Consider the following 22678-nt stretch of genomic DNA (forward strand, 5'->3'; position numbering starts at 1 on the left):
CTTGAGCTGCTTGTAAGTTGTCTGCATGAGCTGCTCGCAACCTGCCTGTTTAATAAGAAGCTGTTGCAAATCATTTAATTGAGTTGCTTGCAACCTTCGTGCATCAGCTGCTTGTAAATAAACTTCAATAGAGTACTAAATGGATAATCTTCTTCAGGAAAATTATCTATATATAGCGGAGTAATAAATGGACTTTCACAGTATAATATTTTCATAACATTAAATTAATAATCGACCACTTTTCGTGTTTTTTTAATAATTACAACTTGAATGAAATTTTGTAATTATGACAATAATTTGTTGTGCTAACGTTGTTAATCTGATGATTAATAGTTTGGCATACTTCTGATGCTACATTAAAAAAATCCCAACTCATGATATTCCTTATACATTTTCAAGTCGAGTACTTTCATTTGAATGTACAGACACAAAAACTTTCACTGTACTAGTCAATTTCCAATTAAGTTCGATTGTTGATCTTATTGAAACAGTAATCATTTGTCGCCATTTCATGTCATTCTTATTTTGGAATTTTTTCCTTTAGAAAGAAAAAAGAAGCACTAAACACTACAACAGTTAGTAGAATCACAATCATAAATATTTTATGTTACATGAGTTGTGAAATTAGATTATGTTGGTCTATTATTGTATTATCACATGATAAATTATTGTATATATCTTTTTATGATTAGTACGATAAGTGGAAAGGCTACTAATTTGTGCAATTAATTGACGGATATAAAAAGTATTGAGTATTAAAGATTCTTTTAATTACAGGTATTTCTAACTTGGTTAAATGATCTATATTCTTTTTCAATAAAGCAATAAATGTTCATTCCATCTGCACCTCTAAACTTTAGTTACCAAAAATTCAGAAATCAATTTTAATACTATATCCTTATAATAGTATTATTTATAAACTTATATTATTCAGAATTAGTTAAAGATGCAGCAAAAGCAAAGTGCGACCTGTACCATAACATAATATCTCAAAAGGAACTTGCCAATAGCATTGATTCGTTAATTTGCTAACATGGGATTTCTCTAAACTTAATTATATATTAGGTTGCACTGAACAAAAATAATTAAATAAGTGATTTTCATGCCATCTCGGCTTGTTGTCACATATTTCTTGAGATTGAGCTAAGGTTTCTTTTTTGATAGAGTTACTAAAAGATATGATCCATAAGAATTTAATACCAAATGATTCCTGCTAGCAGAGGTGCATTCCAAACAATATTTAGATGACTTCTTTCATCAGCATAAGTCATAGCAGAAGAATGGGCAAAGATTAATTTAATTTGATAATCATAATAGTATATAAATTTATTTATTTTCTCTCTCTATATATATACAAAATATACATTTTTTTGATTATTATTTGAGAGCGACTATACAATGTCCAAAAGCTATTTACATAGGCGGGAGAGCCCAAGACTATATAACTATCCATGACACAATGGGTACGGAAGGCGGTGAGTGGCTGTGCTAATTGATACAATCAAGGGAGAACCATGCCTGAAAAAGTAGTCAGGAGATCCCAACGCTATATAAATACCTGATCAACACATTGTAATATTTATGTGGGACTCAAGTATAATAATTTGTAATGGACCACAAGAGAATAGTTGATTCACATATTACTATTGTTAAAAAAAAATACTACTACTATACTAATTTGTTGTGAGTATTTAAAAGGAAAAAGGCTGCACTATTACATAAAGCAAAGAGGAAGTAAAAAGCGCTTTATTGTGCCTTGTGCGCTGTCTGAGTGGTCTCTGTCGGGTAATAGTAGCTATAATAAATACTCCTCTTCGTTCCACTTTTCACTTTCCTCTTTCTCTCTGTCAATAGGATTTCAAACCCAAATGGTCTGAATTCTCCGGCGAACTTTGCCGCCGACGTATCTTCTTCTCTGCCAACTTTCGCTGCCGATCGTGTAAGTACAACTCCGATATTCTCTTTTCATTTGCCTTATTGCTTCATCACTATCACTCAGTACCTTCAGATCGTCTTAACCTTCAACAATTAGCCAGTAGAGTGATGTTTTAATTTCGAATGCTCGTTGTAGCTTCATTTGTTGTTGAAATGAGCCTTTTTTAGATTGTTTTATTTTGATAATTTCATTTTTGTAAGTATATTTGTTGATCGCGAGTATCATTGTTGGCTTTTACTTAAGTCCAGGTGTAATTATACTTCGTGATTAATTGAGTATACGGAAAATTCTGTTTTATTTGACGATTGGTGTTAGTTTTGATTTGTGTGTGTTTCTTTTTAGCTCTTCTAGTAACTTAATAGTTTTGCAATACCTTCTATTCTTTTACTATAATCTGTTGAGCGTGAATTTGGAGATACTTGTTGTTTCCACGTGTAACCTGTTGTGGTACATTTACCTTGTACTCAGAAGAAGTTTTGCTTAATTTTTGTAATTTTTTTTAGGGGAATATATTGCAAGAAAAAAGGAATAACAACACTGAAATGATCTTTATGATGTTTGTCATTCCAAAATGGATAGGGAAAAGATGGAAAGCTTTGCAAGGATTTTACAAAGTTTTTGCTTTTTCCAGTGCATACATGCCTTTTAGTAATCTAGCCACTTTTCAAGATCAATTACAATGAGCTAAGTAAAATTTGTATTTTATCATAACTTTGACGTGATCATATAAGATACAAAAGTCTGAGCAACTCGCTATTATCAACGAGGCAGCTATGGGCTAGACCAGGTTTTGACCTTAACACAGGGATGTTATGCATCATGATAAACAAACGAAAGATGGCTAGGCCCTGGGTTACATAGTCTTGACACTAAACCGCCTTCAATTTTTTTTTTTGGGATAACCGTGGTGTTCGAGCCAAGCTTGCGCGCATCTCAACTAATTTCCCGGGATACGTGCCACCTCCTACCAGCTATAGGTACCAGGTACCTCTATCCATCAAGGCTTGGATAGTGGGAAGAAGTCACCTAGTTTTTGCTAAACTTGAGACCTCATGGTTCTCACTCACTTCATTGACCATTAGGCCACACACTTGGGTGCCTAAACTGCCTTCTATTTCAAAAAGAAAAATTCTTTGTTCCCAGTTTCCACTTTGCCATTCTCTCTCTCTCTCTCTCGAAGAAATCACCTAATGTTTTTTGCTTCCACTGGGATTTAAACCTGAGACCGCATGGTTCTCTCCCACTTCATTGACCATTAGGCCAAACCCTTGGGTGCCTAAACTGTCTTCTATTTCAAAAAGAAAAATTCTTTGTTCCCCCTCTCTCTCTCTCTCTCTCGCTCCCTCTCTCTTCCGCTATGGGTTAAGAACCTGAAACTATGATCAAAATTTGGGTTCTCAGCGATGCTTTTAAGAAAGAGTAGTAGGTATTTATACTGGAAAAGTCTCTAGTAGCCTTGATAACATGGGGTTTAGTTTAGGTGCATCTATGACTAGCTTTGACATATTAAATAAAAGAAAGGATTAATGACTCATCTGGCTTATTAGAAGAAGAGTTGGGTATTGAGATTCTTTCCTTAATTAGGTTGTCATCGTACTAGTAGCTGTGTATATGTCTGATATCTTTCAATAAACTGTTATCTGTGTACAAATTATTATGCAACAAATGCGCCTACATTTGTCAACTGAAACTACTATAGGGATTACTCTGGGCTTCTTGTTGTTGGTGAATCTGTCTGCAAATTATTATGCAACACTAAAAATTTCCAAAATAAAAAGTTGTATAGTAGTTTCAGTTGACAAATGTAGGCGCATTTGTTGTTTTATCAGTCATCTAAAGAGATTTTCCGAAAAATTCAAATAGATTATCAGGGAGTTTCGCCATGGAAGATACAGAGTCAGTTGCAACATTGGTGGACTCTACAACATCCAAGATACAGCAACTACAGAAAGCATTCGCTGAGTTGGAAAGTCACCGTGCTGTTACTCTCAACCTGCAGTGGAAGCAACTTGAAGAGCACTTTCATGGGCTTCAGAAGTCCTTGAAGAGGCGTTTCAATGAACTGGAAGACCAAGAGAAGGAGTTTGAGACAAAAATTTTCCAATCTAGGGAGATGTTGGAGAAGCGTCAAGCAGCTGTTATTGCTAAAGAGCAAGCTTCACTTCAGAGGCTCCAGGAGAAAAGAGATGCTGCAGTTTCCGCTATTGCTATCGCTCTTGAGAAGCATAGGAAGCCTTGTTCTGTACAACCTGCTGTCATTAATTGTGAGGTTCAAGATGGGCCATCTATTCTGGAACAAAAGCCTGATGATTTCATAGAGATTGGGCATGTTATAGAGGATACTGGAAAACCTTCTCAGGGTGGTGGTGTGGAAGTTAAGTCTTATCCAGAGCTAGTGAAACTATGCCAAAATATGGATTCTGAAGGCCTCCACAAATTCATATCAGACAACCGTAAAAACCTGGCAGCTCTTAGGGAGGAGATTCCACTTGCTTTAAGAGCTGCAACCAATCCTGCCTCTCTGGTTCTGGACTCACTGAAGGGGTTTTACAACTCAGATTTGTCAATTTCTGATGCTAAAAAAGATGCTAATCTTTTGGGTTTGCGGCGAACTTGTATTATGCTACTGGAATGCCTTAGTACTTTATTAAACACCCTGGAAATGAATTCTATTTCAAGTATAATATCAGAAAATGTAAAAGAACGTGCGAAAGGTATTGCTGAGGAGTGGAACCCGAAGTTAGATGAACTTGACATTGATGCAAATAATGGAAATTCTTTGGAGGCTCATGCATTCTTACAGCTACTTGCTACTTTTAGTATTAATTCCAATTTTAACCAGGAGAACTTATCCAAGCTGATACCAATGGTTTCACGACGTCGTCAAACAGCTGATCTCTGTCGTTCCCTTGGATTATCTGACAGAATGCCAGGTTGGTTTTCATAAATAGTAGAATAACTTGCTCAAGGATTTTTTCCCCTACTTTTTCTATTTTTGACGAGATCTTTAAGGCCTCTTTATCTTTTGTTCTCTTTTTTCCTTTCCTTCTCCCCCCTTCCTATACTCTATACTTTCAAAGAGTAATCTTATACAACAACAACTACTACACCTTAGTCCCAAACAAGTTGGGGTCAGCAACATGAATCCTCATTCAAAGAGTAATCTTATGATGGTTCAAAAAGAATAGTCATATCATGGTAACAATTGACGTTACAGGATGTAGTATTTTCATCTAGCTTGTAGAAAGTAGTGTTTTCATTCATCCGGAGTCTAGATATTTAACAAAATAATTTTATAGGAATGGCCCTTAGAAAGAGGAAGTAACATATAAAGATAGAAAGGTAAAGCGACTTGAAGCACGTAAGGAAAACCGACGCTAGAGTGCAAATGACCACATCACATCACTTCTAAGATATGTTTGTTGTTGGATTTTCACTAACGAGAACAATTTAACTTATATACATTGATGGTTAAAACAGTTTTACTAGTTTAATCGTTACATATAGTTGGCTTTTTAGAGAACTGACATTGTGAAGATACTTTATTTGTCAGTGAATTCTTACTTATCAAAAAAAAAAAAAAAAGGAAAGAAAGAAAGAAAGAAGGAAGTAGAACTTCATATCTTTTGTCTACTTGAATGGGTATAGGAAACAGTCTGTGAAGTAGAACTTCATATCTTTTGTCTACTTGAATGGGTATAGGAAACTGTCTGTATACTTCGAGATACTCACATATTTGCTCCTTTCATCTCTAGGTGTTATTGATGTGTTGATAAATAATGGAAGACATATAGATGCTGTTAATCTAGCTTTTGCATTTGAGCTGACACAGCAGTTTCCACCTGTATCTCTACTGAAATCCTACTTGAATGAAGCTAGCAAAGCATCTATACCTCTCAATTCTGGAAATGCATCACCTACTGTGCAGGTTTGTTCCTTGTGCTTTGGTATAATTTGGACTGCAGTTTTTTCATCATATTCAGTGTTCACTGTTGTGTCCTGGTCCATGTATAAAAACCTCTTTCGCATGAGGTGGACATTTAGGCTGTATACAGCTAATGGTCTTGCATTTAATGTTAACTCTCCTAGCTGATAGCATGCGAGAATAAATAATTGTTTTTCTCCAGAATGATGTCAATGAGAAAGAGTTGACTGCACTAAAGGCCGTGTTAAAATGCATCGAAGACCATAAGCTTGAGGAGCACTACCCGGTGGACCCCCTTCAGAAAAGGGTTCTTCAGCTGGAGAAAGCAAAGGCAGACAAGAAAAAGGCAACTGAAGTTGCGAAACCTCAATCGAAAAGGCCTCGCCCCAATGGTGTCGGAAATGGCCTCCGAGTAAATAATGTTGTCATGGACAAAAACTTCTATCCCAGAATGACTGAGAGCTGCCCGCAATCCGTTTATGACAGACCATATGCTCACCCTGGACCGACCAGCAACCATGTTCCTTTATTCATGGGTGCTGCTGTTTACAACTTTTCTCCTGGCCATGACTTCTTTGGAAATGGCTACCATTACCAGGCTCCTTACCTGCACTGATCAAGAAACTTTAATGATGATCCTTTTAGCTGTTAGTGTTTAACCCTTGGAGTTTGCTTAATTTGCTTGTGTGTGAGCAAATTTAATACTGAATGTAGCCTTGTCAATTTATAATCTGGTGTAAAAGCTGGTACTTTGATCTTTGAATATGTGCACTGTCTTTCATGTTTATAGTCCTTTAATCTCATGTTAACATCGGTTCTTTGCTCATGCTGTTTCGTGATGTCTCTGGACTCAAAATTCAATGACTTCGATTGGACTTGTTTACCAAATTTAAACGAACGGTGCTTATGAACAACAACAAACCCATTAGTTAACCCCTGGAAGGGCAGAGGGGTTGTTTCCAATAGACCCTCGGCTAGAAAACATCGGAAAAAGAAAAGGTAATTGCAATAAATAAGAATAACAGCAAGATGAAATAAGATCGAATCCAAGAATGCAGTTTTGAAAAGGTAATTGTAACAAGTAGGAATAACAGCAAGATAAAATAAGATTGAATCCAAAAGTTAAAACGAACGGTACTTATGAACATACAAATTAAATTAGGCTTATCCTTCTTGTGCAATCATGCTGTCACCAATAGTCCAAAATGTGTAATTTTTAAATGGAAGAAATAGATATCTAGGTATCTGATTTACAGTAGCTATTGATGTCTACTGAGAATTATACATAAACTAGTTGGGCTACCTACTAGTGTATCAATTTAGGGAAACAAAGAAGTGCCTATTAAGCAATTGTTCTCGTCCAAATAAAACGACTCACCCTTAGTTTAATAGTTTCATTTTATGTTGATGTAGGCCGATTACGATCTCAACAGCGAATGATAATGTAAAAATTATATTAGTATATAAACGTTTTGAACTTACCAAAAAAAAGGACACCCATTCCATCACTGTAAAAACTTACCCGCGTTGTGCGACAAGAAATTTCGCTATCTTATGACAGTTAGAGTTACTGCCGCCGTTTACCGGGACTTTCATTCAAAGCTTATAACATTCTCCTTCTGACCTTCCAGCACCGGACAAGTGCTAAACTCTATACATCGTGTTAGGTGATTACACCAAGCTAATGAATGAGAGACATGTCTTACATAAACACTTTTTAACGCTTAAATATGGTTAAGTAATATGCATATTTACTTTAATTTATTAATTCCTAAGGTTATTTATTTAGTTAGTTGTAAACATCCAGCATGCGTAAGTATTTATGGGTGAAGCTCGAGTCAGCAATCATTGATCAGTGATGATCCATTCTTAACCAATGGGGTATGGATAAGAGATAACGTTTTATTATTACCCAATCACAAGCTCCCACGTAAGTGTCATCTTCCCTCAGAACCACGAATTTGTGAGCAATAGATTTTGTCTGCCAACAAAACATATTCCTATATTCATATGTTTGCATCTTTGTTATATTTTGTTAACTGACCTAAGTGTCTAACAATATTTCCAAAATGGCAACTGCTGCTTCCCCCATGGCAAGCCAACTCAAGAGCAGCTTTGCTTCTTCTTTAACAAGAGGCAGTGGACTTGTTACTCCCAAAGGCATTTCTGGTGTTCCTTTTAAAATCTTTCCTTCCACAAGAAAGTCTTGCTTTACTATCAAAGCTGTCCAAACAGACAAAGTAAGATATTAAATTACTTCTTGAATTTGAGTATTATCATTCTTAGCCCGTGCCAGAAATTATTTACGTCTGGTAGCTCAAAAAGTGTTTAAAACTTGTATATTTTTTGTATAGATTATGCAGAATATATATATATATATATATATATATATATATATATATATATATATATATATATATATATATACAAATTTTATACATTTTTTCGGCTATTATTTTGACATTGCTATTATTTATATTTATATTCCAAATTGTATGCCTAAGATTAGGAGAAGAAATTCATGTTATTTTTTTTATTTTATGAAAGGAAGAACACATTCTTGTTGATGAAGTCTTCATGATTCGTAATTATAAATATAGGTCAAAAATAAGTTGTGCTTAACTTTTTTGCTTTGGCATAGAAAGTGCTAAATCCAACATAGGTTACATGAGATCTAGAATTTGGCTATCTAAAACAACTATATTGATTCACGTTTGCCATTATGTTACAACTTAATATCTTATTTAAAAAGATTCAAAATGTACATATATTTACTAAATTTGTTATCTATGTACATAATATAATTTTTAGACAAAATCAATCAAAAACACCTTTGGACCATGTAGTTCTGCTTGCTCTTGGTTTGTGGATGTCGAACAATTCTCAACAATTGTCCTTTACTTTGTCTACTTTTCTTGTTTTTGGGATATTTATGCAAATAGCCAGCTACTTTTTGGATGAACAACTAGTTAGATTAATTCTTCTTCTTTTTTCTTGGTTATGCAGCCCACTTACCAAGTGATTCAGCCCTTGAATGGTGACCCTTTCATTGGAAGTCTTGAAACTCCAGTGACCTCAAGCCCATTGATTGCTTGGTACCTATCCAACTTACCAGCCTACCGGACCGCCGTGAACCCACTTCTCCGAGGAGTAGAAGTGGGCCTGGCCCATGGATTCCTGCTTGTTGGCCCATTTGTAAAGACTGGTCCATTAAGAAACACTGAATATGCAGGTAAAGTCGAATTCAAAATTTTAACTTCATGCATTTATATTCTTAACGATGAACTCATTGTACTTCAAAAAGTGTCGGCTAAAGATTTAATATTTGTTAAAAATCTAGTAATATTTTACATATATATGTAAGCTCTGTGTCAAAGATGTAAGAGTTCAGCTGAATGTCCATGAAAATATGACCCCCACAACACGTCCAAGTTGGGTAGGTTAATGACTGTTTCATTTATTAACTCATTTTGACCCGCTCAAATTCAGCCTAACGCGTTCATTCGACACCGCTAACTGTTAATGCAGGGGGAGCTGGTTCATTGGCAGCAGCAGGACTTGTAGTGATCCTTAGCATATGTTTGACCATTTATGGAATATCATCATTCAAAGAAGGAGAAGCATCAACAGCACCAGCATTGACATTGACTGGGAGGAAAAAAGTGCCAGACCAATTGCAAACAGCAGAGGGATGGTCAAAGTTCACAGGTGGATTCTTTTTTGGTGGAATTTCTGGTGTCACTTGGGCTTATTTCCTCCTTTATGTCCTTGATCTTCCTTACTATGTCAAGTAGATCTTTTAAATCTTGCAATTGATGTAACTATTCTGAATGTTGAATTGGAAATGAAAGTTGTATATTGAACATCTGAGCTCTTCGAGGAGTGTAATAAATTTTTACATTATCAGTATAATTTGACCCGTTGCAACGAGTTACTAATCTTATATTTCAAGTTACTAATTTCATTTATTATAGGTTGTAGTTATCTCTAATTGCCTTTTGAATAACATGATAGTATAAATAAAATTGCATAGTCAGTAATGTATAGAAGTTAAACCCATATCTTATACAATTGCATAGCCTAGAAAATGCTCTTGTATAAATTATAATATGAATATTTTAAACCGATCATTTTAGGGTATTAGTTTCGAATTGGTATTCTTTTACACGAGAAAGCTCTAGACTCGATATTATTTTAAACATGTTACTTGATTTTTTTTCCCTTTACGAGTCAAGAAAGAGGAATAGGTACAAAATGTAAGAAAAATAGTTGATAATATTGACCAAGAATAGAAATAATTTATCGAATAAATATTGTGCCATGGCAAGCCAATGCTTTGAAAGCGATTCGGTTCGACTGAGTGCAAATCGTTAAGACTGGTTGTTCCCCAATGTTCTACAGTACTTCCAAACACGTGCACTCGTGGCTGGAAGTTTGGAGTTTACAGAAAAGAATTGCACAGGAAAAATAGGAAGAAGAATAATCTTTTGAGAGGATGAGAGTATAATATTTTTGGTTGGTTATTTAACTCACAAATGATGGTGTCTATATAGGCAAATCATTTACGTTTTCTTCCATCAGAAAAACGTAAGATCCCAAATGAGAGTTAATGTTATGTAACATTATTTTGGTTTAATGACAAAATTGTCATAAAGACAGTAACTTCAAACCTTCTGAAAAGTTTGTATCTTTTCACAAACAAATTCACAAAAATTAAGAAACCGTCATATGAATGAATGTGAACCATTTATAAATCAAGAAATGTTATAAAAAATTAATGTGGAAAGGTATGAGAATTAACCACAGATTAATTGTAGATTAGAAGTGTTCTTTATTCTTTGCATTATCAAATTAGAGTATAACGCCTAAAGAGGAATAATGCCAACAATTTCCCACTAATGCAAAGATAAAGAATAAGAATAATTCCTGTGCAAAAGGAAGGAACATGTACTTAAGTGTCAATATCTTTCGATTTGAATTGACATGTAATGAAATGAGGCAACGACTAATATCCACAAAGTGAAGTATGATAGGTTTTAAGTTTAAGTTTCAATGATGACAATATTATCTTATGTTATATTTTCAGGAGAAACAAAAAGGAAAGAATGAAGATGATTAGCAAGATTGCTACTGGTTTTAAAATAAAGGAAGAAGGAAGAATTAGTTACGGCATTAATGATCAGTTAAAGAAGCAGATTGACTCGTCCTCAATCAAGGAAAGAATGAAGATTCAGTTGCAGCATTAATGATCAATCAAGAAGCAGATTGACTCAATCAAGGGAACTCAGATTACCAATCATGGTCACTCCAGTTTCGAAGAACACACTCACGAATTAATCTCTCCTTGAATTCAGCTGTGACAAGGAAGGTCACATTCGAATATGGGCCAATCAAAGAGCAAGATTCAAAGAGGCACCTCTTGGGTCAAATCCCTTAATTAAAGATCTTGTGCCTCCAGTTTCAAAAATGACTCAATGGCTCTTTTCTCTAGTATAAAAAGGTTGCTCTCTCAAGAAGAAGATCACGCAACTACAAAAAGTGTATTCTAAATCTGTCTACTTCTTAGTTCAAACATTATAATTCTGAGTTATCAGTGTCTCAAAAGATAGAGAGATCTAGGGTACAAAAGAAAGTTGTGTCAATTGATTAGAACTCAAATTGCTGATTCTATACGGTGATGGTAAACACAAAAACCATCAATCTTGTAACTTTATTCAAAGATTTTAAGGGAATCCTTGTGACCCAAGGGAACTGGATGTAAGTACCACAACGGTACCGAACCAGTATAAATCGTGTGTGTCTTTCTATTGCTCCTTACTGCTTTTACTCTTTCTGTCTCGTGGTTAGTCAACTAATACCTATATTAGTCGACTAAATTTTAACTAGGCAACAATTCACCCCCCCTCTTGTACTTTCAATTGATATCAGAGCAAGGCTCACACTCTATGCTTTACCGCTAGTGAGAAAAAGATCAATGGGATCCAACACTGTTGCCGGTGCTATCTTTCAAGAAGGAATATCTCATGTTCGACCTCCTTACTTCAATGGTCAGCATTTTCTCATTGGAAAGTTCGCATGAAAAATATACCATGTCATACGACATCGAAGTATGGCATGTGAAAAAAAGGGAAATCTTCCAATCCCTCTAACGAAGGATGCAAATGGTGAAATTATCACATCAACTGATCCTCTGGATTTGGACGATTACACTGATGAACAAGCTGTTGTTATCACTGTAAATGCAAAAGCAAAAAATCTACTGTACAACACTATCAGTGGAGAAGAATATGAAAAAATATCTAGTTATGAGACTGCAAAAGAAATGTGGGACAAACTGGAAGTTACTTATGAGGGAACCAACAAAGTGAAAGTGACCAGAATAAATCTCCTGGTTAGGGAATATGAATTATTTTAAATGAAGGATGGAGAATCGGTCAAAGCAATGTTTTCCAGATTCAGCAAAATTCTAGGAGACCTTAAATCATTTGGAAGACCTATTAAAAGTGGCGAACAGGTTAGAAAAATCCTCAGAAGTCTACCTACAGTTTGGCAACCGAAAGTTATCGCCTTAGAATGTCAAGACCTGGACAAAATCTCTTATGATGAACTCAGAGGTGACTTGATTGCTTTTGAGAAAACTCATCTTGATAGACAAATTCAAGAGAAAAAGAAAACAGTTACTTTCAAAGCAACTATGGCTGAACCTGAAAATGAAGATGAAGTAGAAGGAGGAGAGCAAGATGAAAACATTGTAATGCTCTCGCAAGTTGTGACCAACATGATGAGAAGAAACAAAAACTACAGAAGAGGTAAGTTTAATTTCAGAAAAGGAAGGACGAGCAATGAAACAAATAAGAATGATGGAAGATGTTACGAATGTGGAAAGCTCGGTCACGCTTAAGCTGATTGTCCTGAATTAAAAAGGAAGCTTAGCAGAAACGTGCAAAAGAAGAAATCTTTTGGATCATGGAGTGATGAAGAGGAATCTGATCATGAGGAAATTTCTAACATATGCTTTATGGCTCTTAGCGACAATGAAGAATCAGATAAACTTGGACTAATGACAGACATCAACGAAGAAGAAGATGATTCTGTTCACCTTTGGATAAAGGAACTAGTGAGGAACACCGCAAGAAGAATTGAAAAGGAAAATGGTATCTCGACAGCGCGTGTTCCAAACATATGATGAGTGACAAATAATTGTTCAAATCAGTCACTAAGCTAGATGGAGGAACAATGACTTTTGGTGACAAATCCAAAGGAAATGTTATTGGTGTTGGAAAGGTTCCTTTAAGCTCTACATGTGATGTGGATAAAGTTTACTTAGTAGATGAAAACGAGTACAATCTTCTCAGCATCAGTCAACTATGTGACAATGATTATGAGGTTTGTTTTAAGAAATATGACTAGTTCATAAAAGACGAATCAGGTAATATCATTCTCTCTGGTAATAGGGACAGAAATGTCTATACTATTAAAACCCTAGAAAACTTTGGGGATCAAATTTGTCTTTCTTCTATAAATGAAGATCCCTGAGTTTGGCATAGGAAATTTGGGCATGCAAGCATGCACACCATTCAAAAACTTTCAAAACATGACCTTGTCATTGGTCTTCCAAAACTGAATTTTTCAAAAGATCATATCTGTGATGCATTTCAATTAGGAAAGCAAACTCGATTCTCTTTCAAAGTTAAAAACATTGTTTCAACCTCTAAACCTCTTCAACTGCTGCATATGGATTTATTTGGCCCCATTAGAACTGCTAGTATTGGAGGTAAGTAATATGCTTTTGTTATTGTAGATGATTTCTCTAGATTTACATGGGTTATATTTCTTAGTCATAAAGATGGCGCCTTAAAGAATTTTGAAGTCTTTTGTAAGAAGGTTCAACGTGAGAAGGGCTATTACATCTCTACAATCAAGAGTGATCATGGATGAGAGTTTGAAAGCAGAGCATTTGAAAATTTCTGCAATGATCAAGGAATCTCTCATAATTTGTCTTCACCTAGATCTCCTCAGCAGAATGGTGTAGTAGAGCGGAAAAATAGAACCTTGCAGGATATGGCAAGAACGATGAAAGTGGAAAACTCTTTACTTCACCATTTCTGGGCAAAAGCTGTAAGTACAACGTTTCATATTATTAACAGATGTCTCATTCGTCCTATTCTCAAAAAGACTCCCTATGAACTATGGAACGGTAAGAAACCAAACATCAGCTACTTCCACCCTTTTGGATGCAAATGCTTTGTTCATAACAATGGTAAGGATAATCTGGGTAAGTTTGATCCAAAGAGTGATGAAGGTATAGTTCTTGGTTACTCTCCTTCAAGTAGAGCTTATAGAGTTTACAGTAAGAGAACCTTATGCGTTGAAGAATCTATTCATGTTGTTTTTATTGATACTAACCCTCGCCCAAGGAATGAACATGTTCCTGAAGATGAGGAAATTTTTTGTGCTCCAAAATATGTTATTATAGGAAAAGATCATCAAAGTGAGTCAGCTAATCAACAGACTCAACCAGCTGAAGCTCCTTCAGAAGATCATGACTTATCTCAACTAGATCAGTCGACTAACATGGAAAAGATCTCTTCAATGAATACTCCAAATGAATGGAGGAACGAACCAGGATATCCTCACAAATTCATTATTGGAGATCCACAAGAAAGAATAACTACAAGGAGATCACAAAAGAACAAGTTTCATGTAGCTCTCATTTCTCAAATTGAGCCCAAGATGATTGATGAAGCTCTAAAAGATTCTCACTGGATCAACGCCATGAAAGAAGAATTAGATTAGTTTGAGAAAAACAAAGTCTGGGAATTAGTTCCAAAATCCCAAAACTCCTCTGTTGTTGGAACTAAATGGGTTTTCAGAAACAAATTGGATGAATCAGGCCAAGTCGTTCAAAATAAAGCAAGGCTAATGGCTCAAGGTTACTCTCAACAAGAAGGAATCGACTATGATGAAACCTTTGCACCTGTGGCAATACTTCAATCCATCAGAATTTTACATGCCTTTGCCACTCACAAAGGATTCAAACTGTATTAGATGGATGTCAAAAGTGCGTTCCTAAATGGTTATATATCTGAAGAAGTATACGTGAAGCAAGAAACTGGGTTTGCAAATGCCACTCTTCCAAACCATGTATACAAGCTAACTAAAGCCTTGTACGGTCTCAAACAAGCTCTGAGAACATGATATGAAAGGTTAAGTTCTTTTCTTTTGAATCAAGGTTTCAAACGAGGTAACATAGATACAACTCTTTTTATTAAGCAATCAAATTCTGACAATCTCATTACTCAAATTTACGTTGATGATATTATCTTTGGTAGCCTTAATACTACTCTTTGTGAAGAATTTGCTCTTTCCATGAAAGGCGAATTTGAGATGAGCATGATGGGAGAACTAACCTTCTTCCTTGAACTTCAAATCAAGCAGTCTCCTAAAGGAATTTTTATCAGCCAAACTAAGAACACCAAGGAGCTTATCAAAAAGTTTGGAATGGAAAATGCTAAGGCTATTGTCACTCCTATGAGTCCAACTACTGTGCTAGATGATGGCAGCAATGGCAAAATGGTTGATAAATCCATGTATAGAGGAATGATTGGATCTCTACTTTATTTAACTGCTAGTCGACCAGATATTATATTTAGTATATGTAAATGTGCTAGGTTTCAGTCAGCACCTAAGGAATCACATTTGTCTGTTGTTAAACGCATTATTAGATATTTAATTGGTACTACTGAATTTGGCCTATGGTATGATCATTCTAACAATTTTTCCTTAAGAGGCTTTTCAGATGCTGATTTTGCAGGAGACAAAAGTGATAGGAAAAGTACCGGTGGGATATGTCAATTACTGGAAAATGCCCTAGTATCTTGGCACAGCAAGAAACAAAATTGTGTTGCTCTTTCAACAACTGAAGCAGAATACCTAGCTGTTGGAAGTTGTTGTACACAAGTTTTATGGATCATGCATCAACTCTTTGACTATGATTTATGTCTTACTGCTACTCCTATTTTTTGCGACAACACCAGTGCTATCTGTATGTCTAAAAATTTTGTGCATCATTCTAGAGCAAAACATATAGAAATTAAACAATATTTTATTTGTGATCATGTTGCAAAAGGTGATATTGCATTAGAATTCATTAGCAGTGATTCTCAACTTGCTGATATTTTCACTAAAGCTCTTTTAGAAGAAAGATTTTGTATCCTTCGAAAAAAGATTGGCATTCTGCCAAATTTGTAAACCAGTAACTTGTTTTAGTGGTTAAAATATTCTACACATTTTCAGTATATTTTATTTCCTTAATTATCCGCGTACTAATTAATTTTATAGTGGAAGTGTAATTATTACTTGTAGTCATTTAGAACCATCACATCCGTCTGTATTTGACCCTTCCGATAACCAAGACGCCCCTTCACTTATCTCAAATCCTTGATAAAAAACCTCCCTCTTCCAAATACTTTCCTCATTCTCTACAAAATCTCCAATTTCTCCATGGCCAAAAGAAATCCTTCCTCTGCAACCAGACGAAGCCGTAGGTTTCAAAAACCTCTTAATACAGAAGAAATAGTGGATGTAGAATCATCTATTGATTTAGACCTTCTCAAAACTGACAATGATAGCAGTGCCTCATCTGAAAATCAACCCATTAGCCAGAAAAAGGCCGAAAAATGACCCATGAAGCAAACCCCCCAAAAGGCTGCATGCAAAAGGGCAAGGTAGAACAATTGGATTTTGGTCCAGAAGACAAGTTGATTTTCTATGGCCACAATGAAAAGACAAGGTTTAAGTCGTATAAGTCAAAATCCATGGCTTATGGACGCTGTGTAAGTCTTTCTCTTATACAAAATCTTCATTGTGATGTGACTGCAATTTTTGATTTCCTGCATCTTTCCCCTCTATTTGACACTCTTGGAAATTCTGTATATGAAGAACCTATGAGAATGTTCTGTTTGTGAATGATAAGGATGACTTAAAATCTATGGTATTAGGTACTAGAATTGTGTTGGACTCCTATCAATATGAAAAGATTTTTTCTGCTAAATTTAGTGGGTATGATGTGTTGTCACACCTCCTTTTTTACCGCACCCGCGGGAGGCGCGTAGGGAGTTTTCTTCAATTAAAGGACAGTCGAAACGGGATTTGTTTATTTGTTTCAGAATCACCACCTGGGAATTTTAAGGCGTCCCAAGTCACCGGTTTTAATCCCTGAATCGAGGAGAATATGACTCTGTTTGTTATTCTGCGAACCAGAAATCCTGAGTAAGGAATTCTGTTAATCCGGAAGAAGGTGTTAGACATTTCCGAATTCCGTGGTTCTAGCACGGTCGCTTAACTGTTTTTATTCTTGGCTTAATTATCTCGATTTTACATTTTTATTGCATGATTTTATTACCGCTTCTATTTATTTTGTTTATAATTAAAGACCCTTCTTCGAATCGAATCACGCGTACGTATATTCGTTTTATATATTATATATTTTTAAACGTGAGGAATCGTGTCACGCGTACGTGTACACAATGATATTGATAATATATTTATTATAAAATAATTATTTTCGAAATTGTGTTTTAAATACAATCAATAACATTCACACTTTTTGTATGATTAAGTAGTGAACCGCACATCTCGGGTTTTTATGAAGTTAATATTGATAGTCTCCGAAGAATCCCTTTTATTAAATATTCGCTCGAAGTTGCGCGAACGCATAATCCGAATTACTTTTAGAAATATAATCAGGTTACGCGAACGTATCCCTAATTACAAAAATATTCTTGATGGTAGTATAAATTTGTTTACAGATTGTTTATTATATCCACGTATTTTTATGTGAACATCATGAGAAATAAATATTCCTCTAGTCTCTAAATTCCTTGAAAAGAATTTACAATTTATTGGACGTTGATTGCAAATTATATTTTTCGCGTATGAATTATATTCTTCAAACCATTCGAATTTAAGGAGTAAAAATAAACAACGTGTGATTAATACTACCATTTAGTGAATACAATATTTGCCTACCCAAATAAACAACGTGCGAATTACGTATAAAAATTGGGAAAGAATTGATGTAAGAAAGGAAATGATATTTTCGAAGAATTTTCATTATTCTATTTGAGGCGAATGCTATTTTTATATATTTTTTTTAAAAAAAGTTATAATCTATGAACCTAATCACCTTCTACATTACTTGTTTTTAATCCGAAGTTGTAATCGTTTGGTTAATTTGTTTACGATGATAGATAAGCATCAAGTTGGTAAGAAAGGGAATTATTATACAAATCGATTCAATAAAATTGCCTTACATGCAATATAGTTGTACGTCTAAAACATTCATAACACTCTAACATCGTAATGAGCTATATCAAATCACCTTCCACTTATGGTTCTATATATATACCTGTTATCATGCCATATATGAACGTACAACTTACATCATTCAATCCACAACTAAATCAGATATTAGAATAAACTAGCAATATGGTTTTTGACATTTTCATACTATTCTTTATTCAACTAACAATGCCACAAGGCTTAGTTAATGGCCAATCTTTATGCCATATTTTCCTATCTTGGCAATCCAATCATAACTATGCTTTTAATGAGATTCCGAAATAGGCAACATTATTACAACGCTCATACGAACTTCAAAAGAGAAATGATCAACTAATAGTTATTCTATCAAGCATATTACTATATTAATCAGTATGAAACAAAACTGAAATTTAAAATAATGAACTTAGACGAATGGAAAACAGAATTATAATTCCCAAGCTTCATTTATTTGTCATGTTGAAGCTTTTCACAACATGAGTTTAAAAGATATGTACCTGGAAATGAAGGTAGAAGGAGTAAATTTCAGCAGTAGCAGCAGTAACAAAATCAGCAGAATACCAGTATTTCCACAGATTTGAGCAATAATAGGACCCGAGGAACCCAGATGCACAGTAACAGTATTTTTAAGAAATTTCAGATTTTTAACTGAACAATGGGATCAAATATCCGGATAGATTCAGTGAAAGAATAATATTTCTGATTTTGAGACTTAGGACAAAGCAGACTGAAAAAGCTTTCAATTTCAAAACACAGAATCAGCTTCAATACTAGTTTCCGATGTAGAATTCTGTTTTACTGTTTCTGTTTTCCTTTCCTAACTTCTATCCAGATTTTTCTTTCTGTGTATATGTATTTCTTTGTGTATTAAAATCTCAGTCTCTCTCTCTTAAAAAAATCTGCGTTCTCAAAATCTGAATTCTCTTTTAAAATCAGATTTCTTCCTTCTTTTTAAAATCTGATCTCTCTCTTAAAAAATCTCTTTCTCAAAATCTGAATCCTCTCTTAAAATCTGAATTCCTGTATTTATACAGGTCTGCCCCTTTCCTCTTAGTGCTGCTTGGACCTCTTTCTTCTTTTAAAAATCAGAAAGTCCCATTAAAATCTGCTTTTTCTACTTTAAATCCCATTAAGTGATCTTATCCTGAATTTCAGCAGCCCCATTACCCTTTGTTTCCCATTATCTCATTAAGTAATAGCCATTAACATTTCACTTTCAACCCACTATACTATCATATTACCCTCACTGTTCTATCCCAGAAATACCCCAGAAATCCTACTGTAATTACTGTTATTACTGCCTTTAAACTAAAATTCAGAATCTGATATAGAACAGACTTTATAATCTGTTTAAGCATCTATAACCAATCCTATACTTAACCTCCTAATACAATTGTATCTAAACAACACTTTGTAAAAATTGAAATTAAACCTAATCATTACAATAACATCACACTGAACAACAGAACAATTTAAACTGAATTTCAACATTGGACTAAAATCAAACAAACACAGGAGCATTGTCAATATACTGACAATGCCCTGAAACTTAATGTTCAGGAAACAATATATATACACAACATTTATTTTGACAGACTCATTGAAATATAAACAAGGGTGATTTAATTGACGAGTATTAATTAAACTGATTATCTACAACAATTGTCAACAAACAGTCTATAAAAATAGAAACAGATTGTTTTAATCAGTATTATCATAAACGAGAATTCATAATATAACTAATCGACGAACTTAATCGAGTCGATTACACACATTGTAAATAATCATACCAATAGAAGCAATAGTATAATTTTGATCAAATAGACGGGTATGAGACAGAATCACAGAACCAACTAAACAAATATGAAAAATTACACCAGCTACTGAAACAAACAACATTACACACATAGGAAACAAAAGAAAAATAGGGAAAACACCTTTACTTCTTCAAATTCACACGGACACAGGGGCAACTTGGATTCGAACTTTTGAAATCAAACAGACCTTAGTCAAAGTATTCTCAACTGAAAATACTTCGACTAAGGTCGATTAGACCCCAACCTTTTATTTAATTTGGGGCAGAACCCAAAAATTGAAATTTTTAGGGTTTCTGATTCTTTGATTTTAAATCCGAACATTTCTAGGTATATTCGAATCAAACCAATGGTATTCTAGGCACGAGGGAGGTCAGGTGGGTAACTGGTGTGAGTTTGAGGTAGGTTGGGATAGGGTCAGGTTTCACTCGAATCTTCAAATGAAGATTCGAGCAGTTCCAGGAGGATTCGGGCCATGCTACTAACAGATCCGTGGTAAGGGTATTTAGGGGAAGCTGTGGTGTTACTTTGGAGGCCATTGGAGAAGATAAGGTTTTCAGGCCAACCTTCGATTTAAGATTCGAAGAGTTGGGGCCTGATTCGAAGGAAACTAATGCCAGATCCGTGAAGAGGAGGTTGTGAGGAGTCTGGGGTGTTAAGGTGGTGACCGGCGGCGTTGTTGCCGCCGGGTTTCAGGCAATGGGGAATTAGGGCGGCTAGGGTTAGGGGTGTATTTTTGGAGACGATGATGAACAGTGGAGAGGGGGGGGTGTTTAGTTAGCGGGCCGAGGTATGGTTTAGGATTTATATAGGGATGAGGTGGATTGATACTGGCCGTTAGATCAGGCATGATACACTGTCAAGATCAGTTCATTAAACCAAACGATGTCGTTTGGTTTAATGCCAGGGTCGGGCTGAGTCGGGGCAATGGGTTAGGTAAAAGTTATGGGTAAGGGATGTGGGATCTCAGCAGTTGGTTGGATTTGATCCAACGGTCCTTGATAAAATGTGACCAAACGTCGTCGTTTGGTATTGGCCTTGAATTGGACCGGACCTGGGGTTGTTTGGACTGGGCTGGGGGGGGGGGGGGGTAACTTGGTTTGGGCCTGGATTTCAGTCCAGGTCCGATTTTTTAGTTTTAAAACTTATTTTACATTTCCTAATTTTAATCCTAAGTATAAAAAATCCTAATAAAAATTATAAAACAATTTTAACCTTACAAAAATATTAATTACTTTTTAACAATTATTTAACACATAGACAAAGCGTTAATCACACAGTGAAACACTAAAACTAGAACAAATGCATATTTTTGTGATTTTATTTCAATTATTTTTTAAATGCATAATTAAATCCTAGATATGCATGCAACATGTATTTTTATTTTCGTTTAATTATAACAACGTTAACATTTACAGACAAAACACAAACAATTAATAAACGCAACACAAATTCTAAAATTGCACACTAATAGAAATTAATTTTATTTTTGATTTATTTTGGAGTAGTTTTCGTGAGGCAAAAATCACGTGCTCACAGCTGCCCTCTTTGTGCGGAAACTCGAAGAGTTTTCGTGCAAAGATAAAGTGAGCGGATACGAGCGATTTTTGCCCGTTCAAATACTCCGTGGGAAGCATTTTTTGAAAGATTTGACCGAACCTCTGCTTCAAAGGTTTCCTACATATCCTTGGCTATAAAGGAATCAGGTCAATGTAGTTCGGGAAGTTTTGGGTAGCTGGGACTACCATGGGACTGTGATGCTACTGCTGTTTCGTGCTGCTTTTACCACTTACTGAACTCCTTATTACACCTTGCTTCAAAGGTAATACAAAAAGCTAAACTAGACTATGGTACATGAATTACAAAATCTTATCTAGATCATGCCCTTGCGTTTCTTGTTGTCTTGATATCTTGGTGATTCTTGGGCATTTGGCTTATTCTGCATTTTCTTTCATTGTGTCCCATATTTGCTTTTTCTGTTTGGGACTCTTGTGTTTCCTGCTGGGGATTTGGTTGGAATCCTCTGCTTTATTGACTTTACGTGTGCTCCTTTCTCACATGGGCGAGCTTTTGACTTCATCCGTAATGTCAAACTATATTGCCATTCTGTTCTTCAGGTGGGCGCCTGACTGCTGATCCTTCAATTGTATTTCCTTATTCTCCAGGTGGATGCCTGATTGCCTTTTCGATCCTTCATCCTTGTTATCCAGGTGGACGCCTGACTTCTTCTTAATTTTTCATCCTCATTCTCCAGGTGGACGCCTGATTTCTTCTTTATTTCTTCATCCTCATTCTCCAGGTGGACGCCTGACTTCTTCTTAAATTCTTCATCCTCATTCTCCAGGTGGACGCCTGATTTCTTCTTTAATTTTTCATCCTCATTCTCCAGGTGGACGCCTGATTTCTCCTTTAATTCTTCATCCTCATTCTCCAGGTGGACGCCTGATTTCTCTTTCAATTCTTCATCCTTATTCTCCAGGTGGATTTCTTCTTCAATTTTTCATCTTCATTCTCCAGGTGGACGCCTGACTTCTTCTTAAATTCTTCATCCTCATTCTCCAGGTGGACGCCTGACTTCTTCTTAAATTCTTCATCCTCATTCTCCAGGTGGATGCCTGATTTCTTTTTTATCTCTCATCCTCATTCTCCAGGTGGATGCCT

General features: G+C 35.4%; 2 protein-coding genes across 2 annotated transcripts; both read left to right on the plus strand.

The window, feature by feature from the left end:
- Positions 1 to 1720: 1720 nt before the first annotated feature.
- On the plus strand, positions 1721 to 6659 carry LOC107769512 (FRIGIDA-like protein 3). Its single transcript, XM_016588735.2, has 4 exons — positions 1721 to 1939; positions 3800 to 4869; positions 5692 to 5864; positions 6064 to 6659. The coding sequence occupies exons 2-4, from the start codon at positions 3819 to 3821 to the stop codon at positions 6475 to 6477; spliced, it is 1638 nt and encodes a 545-aa protein (XP_016444221.1). The 5' UTR covers positions 1721 to 1939; positions 3800 to 3818; the 3' UTR covers positions 6478 to 6659.
- Positions 6660 to 7868: 1209 nt separating this feature from the next.
- LOC107769513 (photosystem I reaction center subunit XI, chloroplastic) lies at positions 7869 to 9791 on the plus strand. The gene is made up of 3 exons (XM_016588736.2): positions 7869 to 8101; positions 8868 to 9093; positions 9390 to 9791. Exons 1-3 carry the CDS (start codon positions 7931 to 7933, stop codon positions 9653 to 9655), a joined length of 663 nt encoding a protein of 220 aa, XP_016444222.1. The 5' UTR covers positions 7869 to 7930; the 3' UTR covers positions 9656 to 9791.
- The last annotated feature ends 12887 nt before the right edge of the window (positions 9792 to 22678 follow it).

The sequence above is a fragment of the Nicotiana tabacum genome, chromosome 8 (assembly GCF_000715075.1).
Source record: "Nicotiana tabacum cultivar K326 chromosome 8, ASM71507v2, whole genome shotgun sequence".
In the NCBI taxonomy this organism is placed as follows: Eukaryota; Viridiplantae; Streptophyta; class Magnoliopsida; order Solanales; family Solanaceae; genus Nicotiana; species Nicotiana tabacum.

Excerpts from the sequence above, each read along its gene's own strand:
- LOC107769512 (XM_016588735.2), top strand. The coding sequence starts at position 3,819 with ATGGAAGATACAGAGTCAGTTGCAACATTGGTGGACTCTACAACATCC. Across the intron at positions 4,870-5,691 it reads ATTATCTGACAGAATGCCAG|GTGTTATTGATGTGTTGATA; the intron begins GTTGGTTTTCAT and ends TTTCATCTCTAG. Across the intron at positions 5,865-6,063 it reads ATGCATCACCTACTGTGCAG|AATGATGTCAATGAGAAAGA; the intron begins GTTTGTTCCTTG and ends GTTTTTCTCCAG.
- LOC107769513 (XM_016588736.2), top strand. The coding sequence starts at position 7,931 with ATGGCAACTGCTGCTTCCCCCATGGCAAGCCAACTCAAGAGCAGCTTT. Across the intron at positions 8,102-8,867 it reads AAGCTGTCCAAACAGACAAA|CCCACTTACCAAGTGATTCA; the intron begins GTAAGATATTAA and ends TTGGTTATGCAG. Across the intron at positions 9,094-9,389 it reads AAGAAACACTGAATATGCAG|GGGGAGCTGGTTCATTGGCA; the intron begins GTAAAGTCGAAT and ends CTGTTAATGCAG.